This window comes from Lacerta agilis, chromosome 12 (assembly GCF_009819535.1).
Source record: "Lacerta agilis isolate rLacAgi1 chromosome 12, rLacAgi1.pri, whole genome shotgun sequence".
In the NCBI taxonomy this organism is placed as follows: Eukaryota; Metazoa; Chordata; class Lepidosauria; order Squamata; family Lacertidae; genus Lacerta; species Lacerta agilis.
In genome coordinates this window covers 37,243,268-37,265,381 of record NC_046323.1, presented here as the reverse complement: position 1 = coordinate 37,265,381, position 22,114 = coordinate 37,243,268, and the positions used below count along the sequence as shown (strand labels likewise).

At 42.8% G+C, this 22,114-nt stretch overlaps 1 protein-coding gene across 1 annotated transcript; it reads right to left on the bottom strand.

The window, feature by feature from the left end:
* Positions 1–6,689: 6,689 nt before the first annotated feature.
* Positions 6,690–19,641, bottom strand: LOC117056056 (phthiocerol/phenolphthiocerol synthesis polyketide synthase type I PpsD-like). Its single transcript, XM_033166100.1, is given in 8 exon segments — positions 6,690–6,781; positions 7,213–11,147; positions 11,149–12,734; positions 13,717–13,898; positions 14,807–15,010; positions 16,457–16,617; positions 18,854–19,007; positions 19,587–19,641. Coding segments are annotated over 8 exon segments (6,285 nt in total). The 3' UTR covers positions 6,690–6,773.
* Positions 19,642–22,114: the final 2,473 nt, after the last annotated feature.

The window sequence follows — 22,114 nt, the reverse complement described above, 5'->3', positions numbered from 1 at the left end:
GCATTCATGCTGTTTTCCTTCACTGTCCAGAAGACAATGTCCAGACTGCAAACAGCTTCCACGATTTGCGCACTCTGCTAGGCTCATGCTGTTTTATCCTAAGTATATCAGGTAGCATTAAGACCAGTGCTTTTGTGAAAGAAAAAAAAGGTGCCAGTACTCAGTTTGGCCGGATCATGCCCAATATCCTTATGGAAATTATGAAATAATTGTTATGCCTTCCTATAAAACGAAGAGAAGATCTTATTATTTAAAAACGGATACTGAACCATCTTCAATAAAAAGCATCCTGGGCACATTGAAAAAAAGCAGCTGAATAATTTTGTAGGTGTAAAGAAAGCATATTATGTAAGTTTCTACAAGCAGTTAGCAAGCAACACACAACTAAAATATTATCTGCTCAACGACTTTATGATTTCAGATAACTTCTGATGTGCATGTGTTAGATATATATACACCATCTATGTGTGATGGGGGCAAGCTGGTCCTGGGTGCCCATTTCTCCAAAACATTGTCAATAAAAGTTATGTTCAAATTAATCAGAATGTAACCGTATAGCTACAGAACAGAATGTCATCTTTTCCAAGTAGAAAAGACTGGATTGTTCAATTCTACATTACACACACACCCCAAACATTATAAGCAGATATTCACATAAACGGAAAGCTTGAAAGATGTAAACATAATGTACTATAGTAGTATAGAGAACAACTTGTAGCATTCTGTTTACATGTTTAAGATATACCATACAACAAACAAACGCACACACATATATATAAAGCCCATGCTTTTTTTTTAAATGCACATCTCCATTTTGTTTGTTTCTGCAACAAATACCGGTACTTCCTCTGTTTCAATAACACCTACCTTAGGCATGGATTTCCCAGGTTCCATGTGCTTTTTATAAGGATCAATTATCAGTTACACTGTCAACGAATCCCCAGTCCTTACTCTCTGTACCAAAGCCTATGGCTTCCTTAGTTTTCCTTCAGATTTTCTAGACCAGGGATCCCCAAACTAAGGCCCGGGGGCCGGATGCGGCCCAATGCCTTCTCAGTGCAGCCCGTGGACGGTCCGGCAATCAGCGTATTTCTACATGAGTAGAATGTGTGCTTTTATTTCAAATGCATCTCTGGGTTATTTGTGTGGCATAGGAAATCATTCATTTTTTCCCCCAAAGTATAGTCCAGCCCCCCACAAGGTCTGAGGGACAGTGCACCGGCCCCCTGCTGAAAAAGTTTGCTGACCCCTGTTCTAGACGCATTCAGGCTAGGCCGTCTGCTTATACCAGATCAGGCATAATGCTTAATTGGCAAGTAAACAGCACGTGGTTTTGTACACTGCCGTGAAACTGGCTTTCAACAGTCAGAGATACAGAAACTAATAAAAATGAATAAGATTTAGAAAGATAAAATTGTCGTGGCAGAACCAAAACCGTCAGACCACCAAATGAATAATGAGATCCTAGGTAAGATAAATAAATCTTACTTTTTTAGCCCAGTGCATAACACTATCATAATTGTAAGTGTCCCATATTGTAATAGGCAGAGATTGGTTTTACTGGTCAGTTGCTGCAACTCATATATGTTAAGGGAGCTACAGAAAAAGAGTCAGTTGTCAGTATATGCCATCTCCACCCTGACCAACCCTTACCAACCGAAAGCATTCCTTAGTGTCAAACTAGATATCATGCTAAATGTATAATTGCCAGTCATATCCCTGGGTTGTGGGTTGAGGGCTGCATCCCTTGGGGGAAAGCGGTGGTGGTAGGCAGAGCTGTAACTACAGGGGGGACTATCCAGGTTGTTTGCCCTGGGCGAAGCCTCCAGAGGGGCACAATTGAGGTTCCCAGCCTGTGTGTGTGTGTGTGTACATAAAAGCTCATGGGGTGTGCCCAACTGGGACTTTGACCTGGGTGAAATAAAGCCTAGTTTTGCCCCTGGTGTTGGGACTCACATAGCAGTCAGCAGCTATCCATTTCTATTTCCCTCCTCATGCTTGCTCTCAGTGGCGGAGCAAGCCAATCAGGTGCCTGGGACAGCGCGTGTGACCTGCACCCGTGGGGCGGGGCCAGCCGCTCATGGGGGCGGGGCCAGTCACTCGCGGGGCCTCCAAGGAGTCTGCCTGCCTCCCCCCTCCCCCCCCTCAGCCACCCTACAGCTGAGGGGGAGGTGGCAGGCAGACCGTTTTGTCAGTGTTTTGAAAAAATAAAACAGTTCTGACCTCCTTTGCCCCCTTTACCTGGTCCTCGGACCCTAGTTGGCACAAAGAGTCCTTGAAAAAGAGTACTTTACAGAATGCTTTTATTACAAAAACAAAAACTTCTCCAACCACGACCAACAGCTTTACACATCAAATGCAACCAGCTTTCTACCATCTAACCAACCAACGCAACCACAACAAACACCCAAACAGATCATCCCATATCTACACAAGCATATTTGGGTGAAAGGTTGCATGAGTCATGCAGGCTTTGCCAATTCATTGTAGGCCGCTGACTCATGCTGACTCAGTTCATTTTGTATTAAAGAAACAGCGGCTAATTTTTAATAGCGTGACACGTTTGGGGCAGTGTGGTCCCTGCGGGCACCCAAGCCACTGCATCACTCCCAGGAGAGACGCGTGGCTCAGGTGCGCTGCAGGCCCCACGGTGAGTGCCGCCCGGCATTTTGTCACCCCCCTCAGTGTTGACACCCAGGGCCGATCGCCCCCACCAAACCCCCCTTCCTCTGCCCCTGCTTGTTCTCCCTCCATCTCCCTGCCCCACCCTCTTCCCTGTGACTCCCAGCCTATTCATCCATTCTGCCCCACAAACGTCATACAAGCACAGAAAAACACACAGGCCACCTCCTTCCCCCCCCCCAGCCTCTTTTGTAGTTTGATCAGCTTCCACCAAATTGAAACGCTGTATTCACTTCGCAGTTAGGCTGAGGTGTGTGCATTTGAGACCAACATTGTGCATGTGCGGATGACAGCTTCATGATTAAAAGTGGGGAGGGGTAGGAGTTGGAGGAAGACCAAACAGGTAATACGCATTGGATAAAGACATCTCTGCCCCATCTCTGGTGTGCACAGAAACATGCAAACATGACTTGAAATGCAGCAGTGGCGGGGCAAACCTTTATGGTTGGATGGCCGTCTGTCATGGATGCTTTAGTTGAGATCCCTGCATTGCAGGGGGTTGGACTAGATGACCCTAAGAGCCCTTTCAACTCTATAATTCTATGATTCTAAGCCACTAATGTGTGCATAGCCTCAATCTCTTGGAACAGCACAAAGAAACCTATAGTTTCCATTTCAGTCTCCGCTTGTTGTCAGAAATCTTAAGTGTCAGGTTTATATGCAGGTATTTTATGTTGGCAACGTCAGCAGAATTTTTGTCGCATTTCTCTGCCACAGTGCACCCCCCTTTTGTTGTTTCTGTTGTTGTATTCACCATTATTAATATGTATTTACCAGCTTTGTATAAATTTACTTTTCTGAGAACTTGGGACTTTTTGGTTGCATAAGTACCATAAACCTATCAGTTTACAAATAGTACTGACAATTAAAAGAAATTAATTAAAGCAATATGTGATGAGATTAGGGCTTATAGCAAAAAAAGAAGATAAACAATTTATATCCCCCACTCCATTCTTACAAATCTTCATACAACCACAAAAATTATGCAGCTGCACAGATCTCTCTGGTAACATCAAGAACAAAGGACACAGGCACTGCACATCCTCTGTTGTTTTTCTTCAGTGTCTGGCATTTAGGGGTGAACTTCTGTGCACATAAAAGTTAACTAATAAGGCCAATGTACACTAACATACCTCTCCTATGATGCTCAGTGGAACAAAAAATGTCAGTCCTATCAGAACAGTCTACCTGTATATTCATATTGTTTACACGTTTTCAAGCCATTTTACTAGAAATGACTGGTTGGCTTGGCCTTGACTAGACATCTACAGGAACATGCCTTAGAAAACATTGATCCGGCCATGATTAAGTCATCTGTGCGCTGTAACTTACAAACTGTAGCTTATGCGTGGTTTATTCTGACATGCAGCTAGACACATTTTGTGCTGTGTAGAAGAAGTGAAAGAGGAAGAGTGTTGTAAGGACTCTTAGTGGTTGCTCATGAGTAACAGTCTAAAGGCAAAGAACTTCTAAAAACTAAGTTCTTTATTTGTGCAAGCTATATACAGCAAAGCAAAGTCTCAAGCGTCCTTTCTCTTACTCATTAGTTTCCCGGAATGAGCTCTTTCGGTTTCCCTTCCAACAGAGCATCTTGGGAAACCTAAAGCCCCTCCTTCTTCCCCTCTGAGAACTTGACCTCTGTCCCTGCTTTCTCTCTGGTGTTCCAGCTCTGAGCCTCCGCAACGCTCTTCTGTCTCCCCCCCTCTTTCCCCCTCTGAGGAATGTGAACTATGCGAGCTTGCAGAGGGGGATGAAGAGCTCGTAAAACAACGGACGGACGAGGGTCTCTATACTCTGAAAGCTTCTGCGATGTCGATCGCCTTCCCGGCTGCAGTGGAAGGGAGGAGACATCCCTGACAAGTGTGAAATATTATTATTATTATTATTTTGTGCAGTTGGGCATATGAGTGAACCAAAGAGAACTTGCCTCAAACCTGTATCTTGGCATCCAATGAATTCTTCTTTTATGTACCTATTTTTTCCTTGCCGCCAATGATTTCCTCAGCCTTGCAGTCTATTTCTTCCTTTCTTTTGCTGATAATTTTCATTTGCCCACCTCTTCCTTTCCCTTCCTTTTGCTTACTAAACGTTTGAGGAGGGGGAACTACTATTGCAGTGGGGGGGGGGAGGTAGTTTAGAATAAGCCCTGCTGAACCCCGTCCTCAGTAAGTAGGCCTTATTCCACCCACATTTGTGGTATCAATGACACAATGTGACTTCTTCCATTTCTAGGCTGCCTTTCTCCATTACAAAGGAGGACCCCGGGCATGCTACGAACTTGGTAAACCATTATCAAATCCACTGTAATGGAATGGACATACTCACTGTTAAGAGGCTTCAGTGTATGAGCTACCCTCAGGAATCAGTACCCTGACTGAGACGCAGAAAGAATCCCCACTAGGGCCATGGTAAGCTCACAGGTCCTACAGCAAGAATGGGGAGCTGGTCCCCAGCCTGGCATTGCTGGGCTTCAACTCCCATCAGCCCCGACCATTGACCCTGCTGGCTGGAACAGATAAGAATTGGAGTCCAGCAATAGCTGAAGAGTTGCAGGTTTCCCATACCTGTTCTGCACTAAACATAAATTTCTTCCTTGTACACTCACATGTGTAAGAATATATATGTATAAGCTGAAAAAAATATATATATATATTTTGTAATGCAAGAATTCTTAATAAAGTAATATTGAATATACCTACAAAGACTCTTTAAAACATGCTGAGAGTCTTGTCCCCTTCAACAAAAATCTGAAATACCAGTAACACCCCCCCTTTTGTATTAAGAATAAACATTCCATTTAATCACATAAAAGTAACCTTTATTAACTGATTAAAAACAATGTAATTTATTCAAACACAGAGAGTAATACTGGTTATTTTTGATGCAAATTAGTAATAAAGCAAGAAGACTTCACTGTATAGCATAAAAATATAAAATATGCAAATACAAAGTAGTAATGAAGGTAAAAACGTCTTCCACATTAAAAATCTGAGGGGAAAATGTACTTCACAATTTTAAACATGATATGCAAAGTTAACTAATGTGGTACTTAACTAAACTCCAAGGTCTGCAAAATATATAGAAAGCGTAATGTTAATTACTGGTACATTGCATTCAGAGCTGGGAATGAAGGCAGCCAATGGCAGTGAGGACTGAACTCCAAATACAGCCCTCTGCTCAGTTTAAAAAGACCCAGGAAAGGCAGAAGCAAAGCACTATGTCGTATCTCCCTTGGAAACTGAGAGATCACAATGAAAAATGCTATGTATTGTAATGGTTGTTTGAATTTCTTTGATCAGTTTTCAAAAGGGAGAAGATAAACATACTAAACATACTGTAGTGTAGCAAATGACTTGTAGATTAAAAAAAAATCAGAAACACATTTTACATTCATTTTAAAATCCCGCGTTTAATGTTCAAACTCAAGCTCAGCCTCTGCACCCTTTCATAAAGGGCAAGTGATCCCCGTAAACCACTTTACTTGTCTTAAGCATGCCAAAACATTCGGAAGGGCAAACAAAGAATGCCCCAAAACGGTTCAGAGTAAGCTTATCAACCTTTCCTTTGCTCTTTCCATACTGTACTTTAAAGCTCCATGTCCGAACACCCCTTTATTTTTTTGCTGTGGAGCTTTCCCCATGAAAACCTGCATTTTAGCACTCAATCAGAGCCAACATCAACCCACTGAAAGCCTGAATTGACATTTGCACTGGTTGAGCGCTAAAGAGTGGTTTTTTTTTGCAGGGAAAGCTCCAGGGCAAAACCCACACATCCTTGGAGACAGAGCTTTAAAGCGCGAACCTGTGTCTGGAAAGAGTGGGGCACAAGGTAAGTATGGATAAGCCCTCACATGAAAAGCTTAACTGTCAGCAGATTTAAATGATTACCGGTGTCTGTGGTGAAATAGCAGTTGGCACTAAGAATATAATTACATCTATTTAGTTAATCCAAATTATGGTTCTTGTTGAGGGTCACTATTAATAGAAAAGTTAGATATTTTTTTTAAAAAAAAATGATGCAAATAAAATCAACACTGAAGCTAGGAAAAGATATTTCAGGTTTCTATTTCACAGTTCATTTTCCCTCAGGAATCACTCAGCATGGTGTTTGCCTGTTCTTTTTGAAATGTCTGTACAGGGGGAGAGAAAGGGTTGATAGGTAGACCAATAGAAAAGCCCAGAGGCGGAGCCAACTTGCTTTTAAAAGGTTTAGATAGTTGGAGAAGACAGTTGGAAATAGAGAGACAGTTGGTTCAGTTGGTTTCTTGTGGGTGGAAGAAATAAGGAGTCAGAGTGGGTTAGAGACAGAGGGGGAACAGAGAGACTGAATCGGATTGCAGTGTTTCAAAGTATTTAAAACTTGTTTGTGTTCACAATAAACTGGAATCTTTGTTAATATGTTACAACCTGACTGAGTCTGAATATATTACTGGGGAAACCTGGTTGGTGGCAGCGGAAGCGAATACATGTGGTGGCACAGGGTCAATAGTCCTTGGAACAACTGAGGGCTCTGTGTGAACGCCACACTCAAGTTTCCCAGGTTCTTTAGAACATTCTTCTAAAAACAGTGCTAAACTAAGCACTGTGCTATGAGGATCAAGAACTTTCACAAGTGGTATATCAACCTTTCGTTCTAGATAAATGAGATTGTGCAGAGTCATAGCCAACATGGAATCTATGCCAAGGGACAAAAGGGGTGTATTCATTGCAATGTCACTTGGATCTGTACTAGTGAGCTGACTCACCAATGATATGATATAGTCATCAGATTTTAGTGCAGCCAAATCCTTGGACATGGCTTGTTCAAAAAGCTCAGCCTGACTGCCAAATTGTTCTATCATAATAGTATGCATGCGACTTCTGATTGCTGGAATTTGACGATAGTAATGGTTGAGCATTGTTTTGAAATTCAGCTTCACCACAGCTTGCTGAGGGTGGTTCAGAGTTAAGCTTGTTTTAAGATTCTCATAGATCTCATCCACTTGCAGAACTGATATACCCTTTGATTCCACCAATTTTTGAAGTTGATTTTGACCTTCCATGAGTCCGAGATTCAAGGCACCCCAGTTGATGGATTGTCCTGACAGTCCACAGTTTCTTCTGAATTGGCAGAAAAGGTCCAAGAAGGAATTGGCAGCGGCATAGTTTGCTTGCAATGAACTTCCAAGAAAGGAAGCAACAGATGAATAACATACAAAATAATCAAGAGCATGTCCCTGAGTGGCGTGGTGGAGATTGATGGCACCAGCAACCTTTGGGCTTAAAACTTTCTCAAAGCTGGAGAGGGTCATATTTTCAATGCGCCCATCATGCAAAACCACAGCACTGTGGAAAACACCTTTGATTGGACACTTTGGAAAGATTTTGCTGATTGAACTGATTGCTTTCTCAACCTCAGGCCAAAAAGTCACATTGCACTGCAGACTGATGATATTGCTCCACTTGTTCTGAATCTGCAAATCACTTATTTCCTTCTGCTTTTCAATGCTGGGCTTTCTCCTTGAAAGGATCACGATGCATCCTCCTCCATTTTGAGCAATAAATCTAACAGTTTCATAGCCAAGCCCAGTGAGTCCTCCTGCGACTATGTAAACAGCATTCTGCTTAAACATCTTCCGCTTTGCTTCATGCACTGGTATGTCAGAAATACACCTGTTCTGCTCATTGCCTTTCAGCACAGCAAATGAGACAGCCTTACAGGTAAAGTAGGATGTTATAGTGTCTATGCTCTCACTGTTCTCTGTCTGCTGAAAAACGGAACAAGGCAAGTCCTTGAATTGCCTGCATTGCATTGATTTCAACCAGTTACTGAAAGGCTTGTGGGAATGTTTCAGCGATGATTTCTGAAAAATGGTTGCAAGACTGAGAATATGAATTTGAAAGTTTTCATGACCACTTCCAATTAGAGATCGCAAGTGTTCAGAATGGTGGTTCCCATCGATTACCACAACATCCTGAAGATGTGAAAGACGGGCTAAGACGTCTTTGGGTAATCTTTCTAGGAAGGGCAGAAAGACAAGGGCGTTGCATTGAGCTACTCTTTTCTCCAGGCTGCTGTCAAGTGCTGTACATAAGGTGTTCCAGCCCAATTCCCGAGCTGACAAAGCAAGCACTTTACACAAAACCGACTGTGGTTCATCAGAAATAATGCCTAAACATCTATTGCGTTTCATCTTTGGTAACATCTGGTGCAAAATTTCCCATCCTATCCTAAAGAAGGAGACACAGGGTAAAGTTTGAAAACATGGGAATTTCTGGGTTTTGAAACACACTGCTTCTGGAATCCTGATTCTTGAAGATGCAGCCACAGGGTAGCATGAAACAATATGATCTCCCACTTTGATCTTTTTTACATCACTGCCTGTTGCAATCACCGTCCCACTGTAGTCCAGAGCCAAGAACTTGTATTTATCGATGGTCTGTGAATTCCAGTATAATGTGTTTCCAAAGTCACAGCTGGAAACACTAACAGGATAATAGTCTTCAGAATGGATACTTATTTTCTCTACTTGCACTTCAACATTGTGATTATCAAGAGAAATATCAATGTGGTCAGCTGGCTCGGCAAATAGATTTCTTACTTCATGAGGCTCAGAAGTGTAAAAAGTTGACAGCTCAGACTCTTGAAGAGACTGGGAAGGACCACTGTAGGACATATCATTAACCTGTGTGCATCTAATTTCAGAAGTGTAAATTCTCCCCTGATTAATCCAGACTTCAGCATATTGATCTGCTTCATATTGTGCTAAAACATCTGCTAAAACTGCTATGTCCATTGTACTTGTTGAACCAATATCAATAATCTGAAATGTGATTTCAGTAGCTTCAAGAATGCAGGATCTTACCATGCCATACAAAGCCAAGCCAGGGTTAATGTGATCTACTGTCCTGTCTGTTGCTCTGTATGTAATTATTTTAATGGAACCATGACTGTTCTTCTCTCTTAATGCAATGACAAGCTGCCGGAAAGCTTCACAACATTTGGATAAGCTTGCAACAACACTCTCAGGATTTTCTCCATTTGATCTTTGAATTCCCCACATAAACAAAACATCACTCTGGTCATGTACCTCTAACCTAATTTTGTCCTGAGCAGCTGAATTTGAGCTTCCTGACACCAGTAATCTCTCCCAGTCTTCATACATCAAAAACCTAGAATCTTTATGTAAATATTTTTTGAGCTGTTGAGAAACTCCAATTTTGTCAGCAAACACTGCAGCTCTGGGTGCATCTCCTGAGGTTTGGATAATCCGGGAAGGGGCTACCTCTTTCCACTGATTTTCAAAAAGGAAACCATCACCACTATTGGACGTTCTCTTCAGAAGAGTGATCCCAACACGTTTAATCTTAACCAAAACAGAGCCTTGTTTATCTGTGAAGCATCCACAAAACTCTAAATAGTTCTCAGTAGACTTACTTGTTTTCAGATATATCATCATTTCCTCTTCCAAAGGTCGGACAATTACAAGGCTGCTTATGTTGGAAGGAAACCCTGTACAGTTGTTCCTGGTTTTTGTGGTCATCACACCAGTCATTTGCAGAAAGCAGTCTAATATCACTGGATGAATAAAATACTTGTGCAGTTCTCCCCTGGTTTGCTTGTTCACCTTAATGATGGTTATGGCTTCCTTCAGTTCTTCACAATAAAACACATCACTTAGCTGCTTGAATACTGAGTCATATTGAAATCCAAAACGAGATAATGTTTCGTATATTTCATCCTTTCTGACAATTGATTTACACCGCTGAAAAACATGTCTATATGAAATGTGATTTTCTTCAAGAAAGGTTTCTTGGTTCCATGTGATCTGTCCAGATGCATATATCGCACCAGATGAGGACAGTATTTTGAAATCTTTTGTTTCCTTTTGTGACACCACTTTTAGCTTCAAATCATGAGAATTTTCACTTAAAACACAAGGCGATTCAAACTTCATGCTCATCTGACACAAACTTAAGGGCTCCTTTCTTCCTGAGCTAGCCATCACAGCTGACAAAGCAAGTTCAACAAAAAAGGCACCAGGAACCAGAGCAACACCATTGAGCTTGTGCTCGTACAAATATGGAGTCACTGTCTGAGATATGGAATACTTGAATTCTGAACTGTCATTGCTGACATTATGAATTGACAGGTGGTTTGTGTCCGGCTTGGTTTGAGTTGGCTGCTGGAGCATGTTTAAAAATGACATGAGCTTCTTGTGATCAAATTGATACCTGGGATAGGCTGCTGGTACACCCTGATATCCTGCATAGATGTGCTCCCAATCTGGATTGACTCCCAATTCAAAAAGGCCTTTAACAAGTGTGAGAAGGGTCATATACTCTTTGTCAAGGTGCAAGGAAGGAAAAACTTTTGCTTGTGTCCCTAATGCTTCAATTATATATCTTTTCAGTGCACTCTGTGGACCAATTTCCACAAATACAGGATCACCTCTGCTTTTTGCTGCAGTTGTTATAGCTTCTACAAAAAAAAACAGGATCCCGAACCTGTCTGGCCCAGTAGGTGCCTGTAACAAAATCACCATCTGAAGCAGCCTTCCCTGTTGCTGTAGAAATTAGGTCAATCTCTGGCTTCCCTTTCTTTAATTCTGATAGATTTTCTGCTACCTCGGTTAGTACTGGATCCATCATGTGGCTGTGATATGCAGCTGGCACATTTAAAACATGAAGAAATATGTTTCTTTTACTGAAGTGCTCAGCCAGATCCTTCTGAATGGCGTGGATAGACGCTTCATCTCCTGATAATGTGCAAGACAAAGGACTGTTAAACGCTGCAACACAGACTTTCCCGGAATATGCACCAAGGGCTGCTGACACCTCTGCAACGGGAATGTTGCCAACCACCAGCATTCTCCCTCCAGTGACTTTAGCCTGCAGCCTGCTCCTGTGGTAGATGACTTTGACAGCATCTTCCAGGGAAATCAATCCAGCACAATGGGCAGCAGCTACTTCGCCAACTGAATGGCCAACAGCAGCAATCGGCTTAACGCCCCAGTGTTGCAGGAGTGTAACCAAGGCCACCTGCAGTGTAAAGAGTAAGGGCTGGGCAACTTCAGGCCTGGACAAATCTTTGTGTTCATTTTCTTTTGATATTAGGATTCCTGTGGGAAGGTATTCTAGAAACAGCCTTTCTATTTCTTTGCATTTGTCTCTAAACACTGGCTCAGACCTCAGCAATATCTCAGGTATCCCTTTCAGATCCAGACCGTTACCAGAGAATACAAAAATTAATTGTGGCGGTTTCTTCAGCGGAGCTGTTTCCATTTCAGCTGCAGGGGAAAGCTGTTGCTCTAGTTTCTGTAGTGAAGATGCCACAAATGCTTTTCTGTACTTGAAGTTTATATGGCTTCTTCTACAAGCAGATGTATAGGCCAGATTTGAGAGCGTTACGGAATCCCTTGTGCTGATGTGTCTAGTTGTGTCTTCTATCGCCCGTTTGAGAGAATCTCCTGAAGCTGCCGAAATGACAAATAATTCGACAGGCCTTTGGACTGGAGAAATAACCTGGGTTTGTTTAAACTGTCTGACAACCACATGGGCATTGGTGCCCCCAAATCCAAAACAGTTGATCCCAACAACTCTGCCAAAATCACTGGACTCCTCCCACTTCTCCACTGTTGTTGGGATGGAGAGATTCAGTTTCCCTGTATTTATGCTGCTTGTGCTCTCTGAAAAGTGCAAGGATGGGACTATCTTCCCATGGTGCATCATGAGAAGAACTTTGATTAAGCCTGCGGCCCCAGCAGCTGACTCTGTGTGCCCAATGTTCCCTTTAACGGAGCCAATCTTGAGAGGGGGCAGATTAGGAGACCTCTTTTTACCAATGACATTACCTAAGCTCTCTGCCTCAACAGGGTCTCCTGCAGGTGTCCCTGTGCCATGTGCTTCAATATATTGCACAACAGATGGATCAACACGATCTGGGTAGATGCTGAGCAGCAACTTCTCCTGCTCCTCTTGAGATGGTCTGGTGATCGGTGTGACGGATCTTCCATTCTGGTTGACTGCACTCATGCTGATGACACCCCATATTTTGTTGAAGTCTTCCTGCGCCTATTTTAAATAAGAGGAAAAGAGGTAAAGCTTCTTAAAGTTGAAACAAAATAAAAAATAAAATAAATTCCTTCCAGTAGCACCTTAGAGACCAACTAAGTTTGTTCTTGGTATGAGCTTTCATGTGCATGCACACTTCTTCAGATACATTTTCTCTCTCTCAATATATAAATCTAAATGCTCACAAGAGTATAAAGACAGGGTGCAATTAGCAGAATATAAGTGGGAGCTGAAATAAATTTTGCAGCATGGAGTGCTCCTGTACAGGGGCCCAGGATAGCAAACAATAACACCATCTTTAAAACAATTCCAATACAGATGTAGACTGGGAAAGATCTCTACTTTAAAAGGCTTGCTAAGAGGAAGGTTCTTCAGTAGGCACTTAAAAGACAGCTGATACAGCATCTGTGTAATATTCAAGCAGGGGGAGTAATTCCAAAGGACAGGTGTCACAGCACTAAGGGCCCAAGTCCTATATTGTGAAGAACAGACCTCCTGATCCGGTGGTATCTGCTGGAGGCCCTCAGTGACTTGACTTGTCATATAAGGGTGAGGTGGTCTTTCAGATAGCCCATCCTAAACAGTGCAGGACTTCATACACCAAGGGTTCAAAACAAAATACTGTATCTGAAGAAGTGTGCATGCACACGAAAGCTCATACCAAGAACAAACTTAGTTGGTCTCTAAGGTGCTACTGGAAGAATTTTTTTTATTTTTTATTTTGTTTTGACTACAGTAGACCAACACAGCTACCTACCTGTAACTGCTTCTTAAAGTTGTGAAACATAGGGATGACAAACACAGCCAGTGCAATATAACTCAGTTAACATTTTATGATACGCTCTCCCTCTTATAACAAAGATTACAAGACGTGGTGAGCATTCTACCAGCTATGACTAATTTATAAATAGAATTAGGCATAATTCCTAGGTTTAATGAATTAAGAGTCAGGAGTTTGTGAATCCCGTTTCTATACTCATACCTTCTTTAACGATTTCAGCAAAAGAACTCCACAACCTTCTCCCCTTCCATAGCCATCGGCTTTTATAGAAAAGGGTTTGCTGACTCCTTCAGGGGATAGCATCTTGGCTTTACTAAGAGCTACAAAGACCCGTGGTTCCATTATGCAGTTCACTCCTCCACAAAGAGCAGCTTCGCAGTCTCCTGTAGGGTAAAATAAATAATGCATTTCTGTTCAGCATAAGGCTCAGTATTTAGTCTTCTGAAAAGATTACATTGGTATACAAACACACACATCTACCTGCCCCTCCAAGCTTAAGGGTATTCCGTTAAAGGAATCCGGGAGTGTGGATCTTGTCTGAAGCCCAGGGCAGGGCTAGGGCCATGGTTGACCTTTACTGGACTCCCTGCATGGTGGGCAGGTGTCAGATATAGTTGGGTTAATCCAATGCCTAAGCCAATTCCGCTTACATTCTGTAACCAATAAAGTTGTGGCCTAAATTTGCCCAATAACATTTAACCTAATATCTGTGTCCTTGTGGCTTGTTCATCAAGAAGGGGGTGGTTTCGGGGTCTCGACACGCAACAGTAAGTCTCTCACTGTTTGTGGGGGGAAAGTGTGAGTAAAGCAAATGTCTACATCTTGTCACTAAATTAATATAAAATTAATATAAAATTATTTTCCTAACTTACGCTTAGCTACATCATTCCTATAAGCTCTTTTCTCTCTCACTTCCATTCAATGCTTGCCTACTGGAGTTTATGGTCTGTGGGGCAACATCCCTAAATTACAAAATGCACCCTGTGTGACATGACATAATATAACTGGTCCATAATAAGCAGTAAGGAAGACCAAGATAAATCCCAGAATTATGAGTTCCTGTGGCCTTCAGAAGGCTGGGGGTTTGGGGGGGGGGGAGGCTTTCACAACATACTTCAGACCTTTCCAGAAACATATCCCAATATTTTACTATGCCTTGCAACTCATGCTGCTAAATAGGGAATAAAATATGAGAGCCAGTATTGCGTGGAGTGGGGACTTGTTTGTCACTTTTTGATCCTTAGAGGAAAGGAAGAATATGAACAAATGAAAAATGATTAGATCTCATTACCTTGTTTAATTGCATGCAAAGCAAAGTGCAAAGCATAATTAAATGAGGAGCAAGCTGTGTCAATGGCAACCGATGGCCCAGTCAGATTAAATGTATATGAAATCCGGTTAGCAGCTATGCTCATTGCTGTCCCAGTGCCATCATAGTGGCTTACTTCAGTGAGGTTTCTGCCACTCATTAGCCTGTAGTCTTGATTCATCATACCTGTGAATACGAAAGATGTACTGTGTTACCAGGGATGCGGGTGGCGCTGTGGTCTAAACCACTGAGCCTAGGGCTTGCCGATCAGAAGGTCTGTGGTTCGAATCCCCACGATGGGGTGAGCTCCTGCCAACCTAGCAGCAGTTCGAAAGCACGTCAAAGTGCAAGTAGATAAATAGGTACCACTCTGACGGGAAGGTAACCAGCGTTTCCGTGCACTGCTCTGGTTCACCAGAAGCAGCTTGTCATTCTGGCCACATGATCCGGAAGCTGTCTGCCAACAAAGACAAATGCCGGCTCCCTCAGCCAGTAAAGCGAGATGAGCACTGCAACCCCAGAGTCGTCCGCGACTGGACCTAACAGTCAGGGGTACCTTTACCTTTACCTTACTGTCTTACCAGCATAGTACATTGAGAGTACAGTATTCATTCTTGATTGCATTTATTGCTCTAGATCTGCCACAGACAACATGCTTCAATCTACACAACAAGATTAGGCTTTCCATTGAGTCATCTTTGTAAGGATATATATTCCACCATAAATTGCATTTCCTAGCTGTCTGCTAATCTCTCCGCAGGTCTCCAGTGTATAAAATCTGAATGCAGTTCACCTACCTAACAGGGTTGCTGTACAAATGATCATGTTTTACAAGAGTGTTTTACATACATCACTAATAATATGAAAATCGTATTATTCCTCAAATTTGAACTGAATATTGGAAATACTGCATAAAAGTTGCTTTATAGCATAGTATTATTTATTGACTATAAAATCCATATTCACATGTTCTATTCAAAGCAGCTGATAGTCACAGAAGCTCTTTTAATAAGTCCAACAGCTCTCTTAATACACTAGACTTTATTTTTAAAAACTGCAAATCATTTAACTAATTAATCTCCATCAACAGCGTTGTTCATGTAACCAATAGTTACATGTTTGTTTCTTGAGTTACCGGTATATCTAGTTTGTTTCTTGAGTTATATCAGTTTAAACTTTCTTTAGCTTATAAGGCTCTTAAAGGCAGTTATATTTACTGTCTAGACAACTTCACATTTTCTTCAAAAATATTGTGAAGTGAGCAGTAGATACTCTCAATGGTCTTTAACAGTGGGCTTAAAGTTCATTTGTTCAGTAAATATTGGTATGTTGAACCCATTTTTCAAATGTTCTGATGTATACTTGCGTGCTACCTCACCCTTACAAATCACTTTTTGGGGTTTTTTAAGTGATCTGCAAATGAACCTTAAGTGTTCATAAGACTTCATTAACACACCACCACAATAGGAAAATTCTATTCATAACTGAGTTGGATCTAAGCTAATGGGATTTACTCCCAAGTAAGTGTCTATAGGATTGCAACCTAAGAGAGTTTTATAGATCAGCCCTACATGTCCCAGTCTATGCTCCTAAATTAGTGCAACTGTTTTAAGATTCAAATTATCATCTCACCAACAAAAACTCCTGTTTTTGAACCACTTATGTTTTCTCTAGGGACTCCTGCATCTTCCAGTGCTCTATATGTGCATTCCAGGAGTAATTTCTGCTAGGGATCCATGCGCTCAGCTTCCACATCATTAATTCCAAAAAGCCTGTTGTCAAATGCATTAAACCTACAAAACAGATAATAGTCAGATAATAACACTGTAAGTAGGAGAGAATAATATGCAACCAACTCATGGCACATTCATTACTTAGACAATCAAGTGTTTTTACTTCTAGAAAATGATTTCCATTAATCATTTTTAAATAAAAGACTTTAATAATTTGGTCATTTGTTCTTGGGGGAGGTAGAATGAAAATAGAAGAAAATTTAGAGCCACTACTTAATAGTGGCTTAGGAGAGTGGACTTAAATATTTGCACAAATGGATCCAAAGTACCATGAGTAGAGGGAGAAAATATAGGGGTGCTGTTCTGAACCTTTATACTAGCAAAAGGCTATATTAAAAGCATGGTAAATAAAGTTACAAGCTTTAGAATTCAGAGAAGCGCTCAAAGGTTTTGAAAAGCGCTAGTGGAAAGTCTTGTGCAAGAGCTCTTGGAAATGAAAGGACTTATTTAGAGTTAGGACTACTCTCTTCTGTTGACATGCCTGAATATTTTGCATTCCACACTAGTTTCAGCTGTAATCAAAACACAGAATAAAATGAAATTCAAATAAACAGATGGCGGGAAAGCCCACATATCTCTGGCTGCCGGCCTGGGAATTCCCCAATGGCCGACCACCTTGCCCAATCATTGCTCCCCAGGGATAGGAGCTTGTTGCGACTGGCTTCCACAGCCGCCCATCCTGTGACCAGTTAAGCAGCAATTAGGATCGAGGTCTATCTAGTCCAGGATCCTATTTGCAATATTGGGCAGACAGGTGTTTCTGAAAAGCTCATGAGCAGGGAAGGAAGGCAAAAGTCCTCTTCTGCTACATCACAAATGGCATTCAAGTGTTCACTGCTTAAAATGGCTGTTCCATTTAGTTATGCTGAGTAATAGTCACTGATGGACAAATTTCTATGATCCGATTCTTTTTCAAAGCTAGTTTTAAGCCAGTGTCCACCATCTCCACCACCCACATGCTGTAGCCACAAATTCAAAAAATAATTTACACACCATGTAATCAAGTACAATACTCTCTGGTCTTCCAACCATAAGATTAAGAAACAATTTGAAGTAAATTCTATTTCCATATAAACTGACTAAAATAGTTATGTAGTTCAGGCTGCTATCCTATACCCACTTAACCTGGGAGCAGGGCCGTCTTAGCCATAAAGGCTAGTTGCGCGGTGCACCAGGTTGCCACGTTCTGGAGGGCGCCAGGGAAGAGGTCCGGGGCCACGTCGGCGACTCAGTAGGGGTGGCAGCCTGCCCCCCGCCAGGGGAAAGTCAGGAGGAGGCGATCGACGGTGGCGAGCTGGGCGCGCAGCAATCAGCCCTGCCTCCCTCCTTCCCTCCCTGGCTGGTGTGTGCGCCCCGCCCGGGAGACGGGCACGATCCCCGGCGGCCGCCCCTCCTCGCGGCGCCGCAATTGGCCGCCGGAGCGCTTCTCCAGCCTGCCACTGCGCAGGACTGGAGGAGGGCATGGGAAGGCAGGAGGAGGCGATCAGTGGAGGCGATTTAGGGGTACTCTCATTTTGGCTGCTCCCCCTCGCCCCGTTCCTCCCCCCAACCCTCAGACGAGGGACTTGAAGCGGCAGTGGCAGCGCCGCTCTCGCCCGCCTCTTCTCGGGCTGTGCACGCGGGGAGGCTGTCGGCAAGCCTCCCGTCGGCACTGCAGCCAGGCTCTCTGGACGGCAGCGCTGTGCCGCCGCTTCAGCCAAGCAGGCGGAGGCAGAGCACGGCTGGCAGCGTCCCCACCCACCGCTCCGCACCCTCCGGCTGTCCGCCGCGCCTGGCCATGCCTGGCGGAGCGTGAGTTCGGCATCCCCACCCACCCCTCCGCACCCTCCGGCTGCCTGCTGCGCCTGGCCCTGCCCGGTGGAGTGCAAGGGGCGCCGGAGAGATCTTCGCGCCAGGGCGCCGGATTTACTTAAGACGGCCCTGCCTGGGAGCAATGCCTGTTGAACTCATCAGGAATTGTACCATCCATGGGACAATCATATTAGGCTAAAACAAATCTGCTTCAGACCTGTAGCACCAAAACCATTTTTGCTTCCTACGAAAAAATGGCTGGTATCACACACAGAAAAGTGTCTTTGGAATGTATTGTCTATTTTCCTTAACATACACCAAATGTGTACGTTTAGGCAAATTACTTTACAATAAAAAAAAATTTAAAACAGTTTAGTGTTCTGCTTCCTTGGAGCTGATTCACAGTTTATTTTCCACCATCGTGTGATTAAGCATTAATACTTACTCATCAGTAAAAGCGGCATGTCTTGTGTTCGTCTTTCCTGGCTTGTGACTGTCCTGATCATACCAGCTTTGGGTTTCAAATCTTTCCGGAGGTATTTCTACAACACAGTTTCTGCCTTCTACTAGAACTCGCCAGAAATTATCAATTCCTTCACCTGTTGCAAAATATTATTTTAGATAACTGGAATTTACTTCCCAATAGTTTAATTATTAAAATAGAAACTTAAATTATTTTGGTGTGGTTCGTTTGACAGAAACTACAGTGGAACCTTGGTTGTCGAATGTAATCCATTCTGGAAGACCATTCAAATTCCAAAATGTTTGACCATCGAGGTGCAATGGGCAGCCGGCAAAGTCCATTGATTGCTCAGCCAGAAGAGCATGAGACTCTTAATCTTAGGGTCATGGCTTTGAGCCCCATGTTTGGCAAAGTGATTCCTGCATTGCAGGGGGTTAAACTAGATGACCCTCTTGGTCCCTTCCAGTTCTATGATATTATGATTCTATATTATTTTATTATAGAACTGTATATCAGAAGTGTGCATCTGTGATTCAGCCCTACCATGTGAGCTGATACTGATTATGATCATTAAAAGGCTGCTGTGTGAATGCTGCTGTATTATTGCACTAGAAGTATAATCATATTCCCTGTTAGTTATAATATAAAGATCTCTGGTAGCACCCATTACACATTGACTTAAACTTAATATGTAATTTAAAAGAGCAGTGCTCACCTCCAGGAAAATTGCATCCGATCCCCACAATGGCAATTTCATCCACAGTTTCCATCAGTTTTTACATTTATTCTGAAAAGTATAAAATAATTAGTTCGATGAATCCACATCTAAAATTAAAATATGTTTCCCCAACAGGGCGAGCACTGCATTGCAGGGGGTTGGACTAGATGACCCTTGGGGTCCCTTCCAACTCTATAATGATTTGATTCTATGATTTCTGTGTGGTCATTTGGGGATAATCCTTAGGGAGCATAATGTCAATGACCAATCATTGTAAAACATGGTGTTAAATACATCTTCATCTGTCCCACCCACCCCCATTTTTAGGGGCTCCTTAATTATTTCCTAGTGCATTCCCCCCCATAAGAGAGCACAAGGGAGAGGCTGTAACTCAGTGGTGATAGCACATAGGCCTTCCATGCAAAAACTTCCCAGTTCAAGCATCAGCATCTCAAGCCAAAAGCATCAGATGGTGATGAGAAAGACTGATGAGTGCTGGCTGCCTGGTGCCAGCTAGTTAAAAAATACTGGGCTAGATGTACAAACAGTCTGACCTGTCCTAAGATGCTTTCCCGTCTTCCTAATGTTAAATATTATGGCATCTACACAAAATTGTGGAAACCTTTTGGGGAAAGTGTATTTTCAAGGTTTGATGGCTCATAACACCACTCCCCCCCAGTAATACCAAAACAAGATGACACCTGATTGGCTCTCTGAAACTCATGCCCATTGGCTACATTCAAATGAAGGAAAGCTACTGCATATCAACCCAAGCAAGTTGTGCTTCCTTTTCTGGTTATTTGGCTATAGCTTTTGATAGAATACAAATAGTTGAATAAACTCTGTTGCATTGCATTCTTCATTAAATTATCTTTCCATTGATATATAATTTTATGATATTACTCCAAAACAAAATGGTGTTATTGTTACGACCAAACAGGTTGCATGTCAACGCCCCAAGTCACCCCCATGAAAATAAAGACACAAGGACACAGAATTTTAGGTTAATGTTAATGCGCAAAATTTAGACCACAACTTTGTGAGCGGTATTGGCTTAGCCAGTGGCATCAACAGACTATATCCTGCCTGCCTTGGTAAGGGTAAACCACCAGTAGGGGTAGCCCCGCTGATGTGGATCGACTCGAGCATACTCTGGGTTACTGCTGGCGTCGTGGCATGGCCCTAGCCCCTCCCCAGGCTTTGGATGAGATCCACACCCACAGATTCCTTTAACGGAATACCCTTGAGCACAGAGGGGCAGGTGATGGTCGCACCTCCCCTCCCCCACACATTGCCATTCCAATGCCTAACTGCCTAACCTTACAAAGTTGTGACGATCACTACCAGGTAGGCGTAAAACAAGTGGCCAGTGACAATTTGCCAAGTGGGATAATTCCTACCAGGTCCCCAATGGTGACCAACTGAAGTCCATAGCAAGGCCAATGACGCAACCTGAACAAAGGGTGGGTGGCCGGGAGATCCGCGGCACCAGCCTGAAAAGGGGCGATTCAGTGCTGCACTGTGGTTTAAACTGGCCCTGGCCACGCCCCCCAAGCAGCCTGATTGGCCGCCTGGCTAACTGGCGTGGCCAGGCCTCCCCAGCATACGGCAGGTCACAGTCCCGCCACCACGCTGGGGGGGGGGGAGCTTGGTGGCTTGCCCGCAATGCATCCCCACTAAGAGGTGGAGCCGATTTCTTTTATCTGTTTAGGTGTTTAACATAGATGAGACCCAGTGTACCCTAGGAAAGCACAAGTAACCACAGCCAATCAATATATCTTGGAATTTCTATATAATACTGCTTTATTGGTTAACAAACATAACATATAACAAGACAGGGAATATGCACTCATTCACATATTCATACATCCATACTCACCAGCCCTGCACTGAATTGATCAGGTTCAGTAAAAGCTATAGGTGACCAGACAGCGGGATCCCATCTGCGTCTGACACACAGACCCATATGAAAAGTCTCAACTTATATAGTCTTCGTGGTGTTCATCTGAATCTTGGCATTTCTCACTTTCTTTGGCATGTTCTTGGCAGTCTTTCGTCCTTGGCATGTTCTTGGCATATCACAACACTCATTGTTCGGAACTTGTGTTGAGTAGCTTTTGGCATGTTACAACACCCATTGTTTGTAACTAGTGTAGTATAGCCAGTCTTTACGCTTCTTTGCATGTACCGTTCACTCGGTCAGAACATGCACATACCAATAGCTCTTTGATCAACACAATTCATTACTAGTTAATCAACAGCATCTATTTGGTGGTGGTGGTGGTATTCAACCATTTTCAGTCCATTCAAACCATATCATTCATTACATTATGAGCCATCAAACCTCAGAAATACACTTTTTTTCAAAAGGTTTCCACAATTTTGGCCACTAGTGTATATAAGGCTAAGTGGAATTATTACTGTTTTTTGTGGCAGTAAAACAGCAGATAGCCACGTCTATTGCAACCTCTATGGCCACATTTGGTAAAAATGAACCCAATTTGGTCAAATTACATGCCACATCC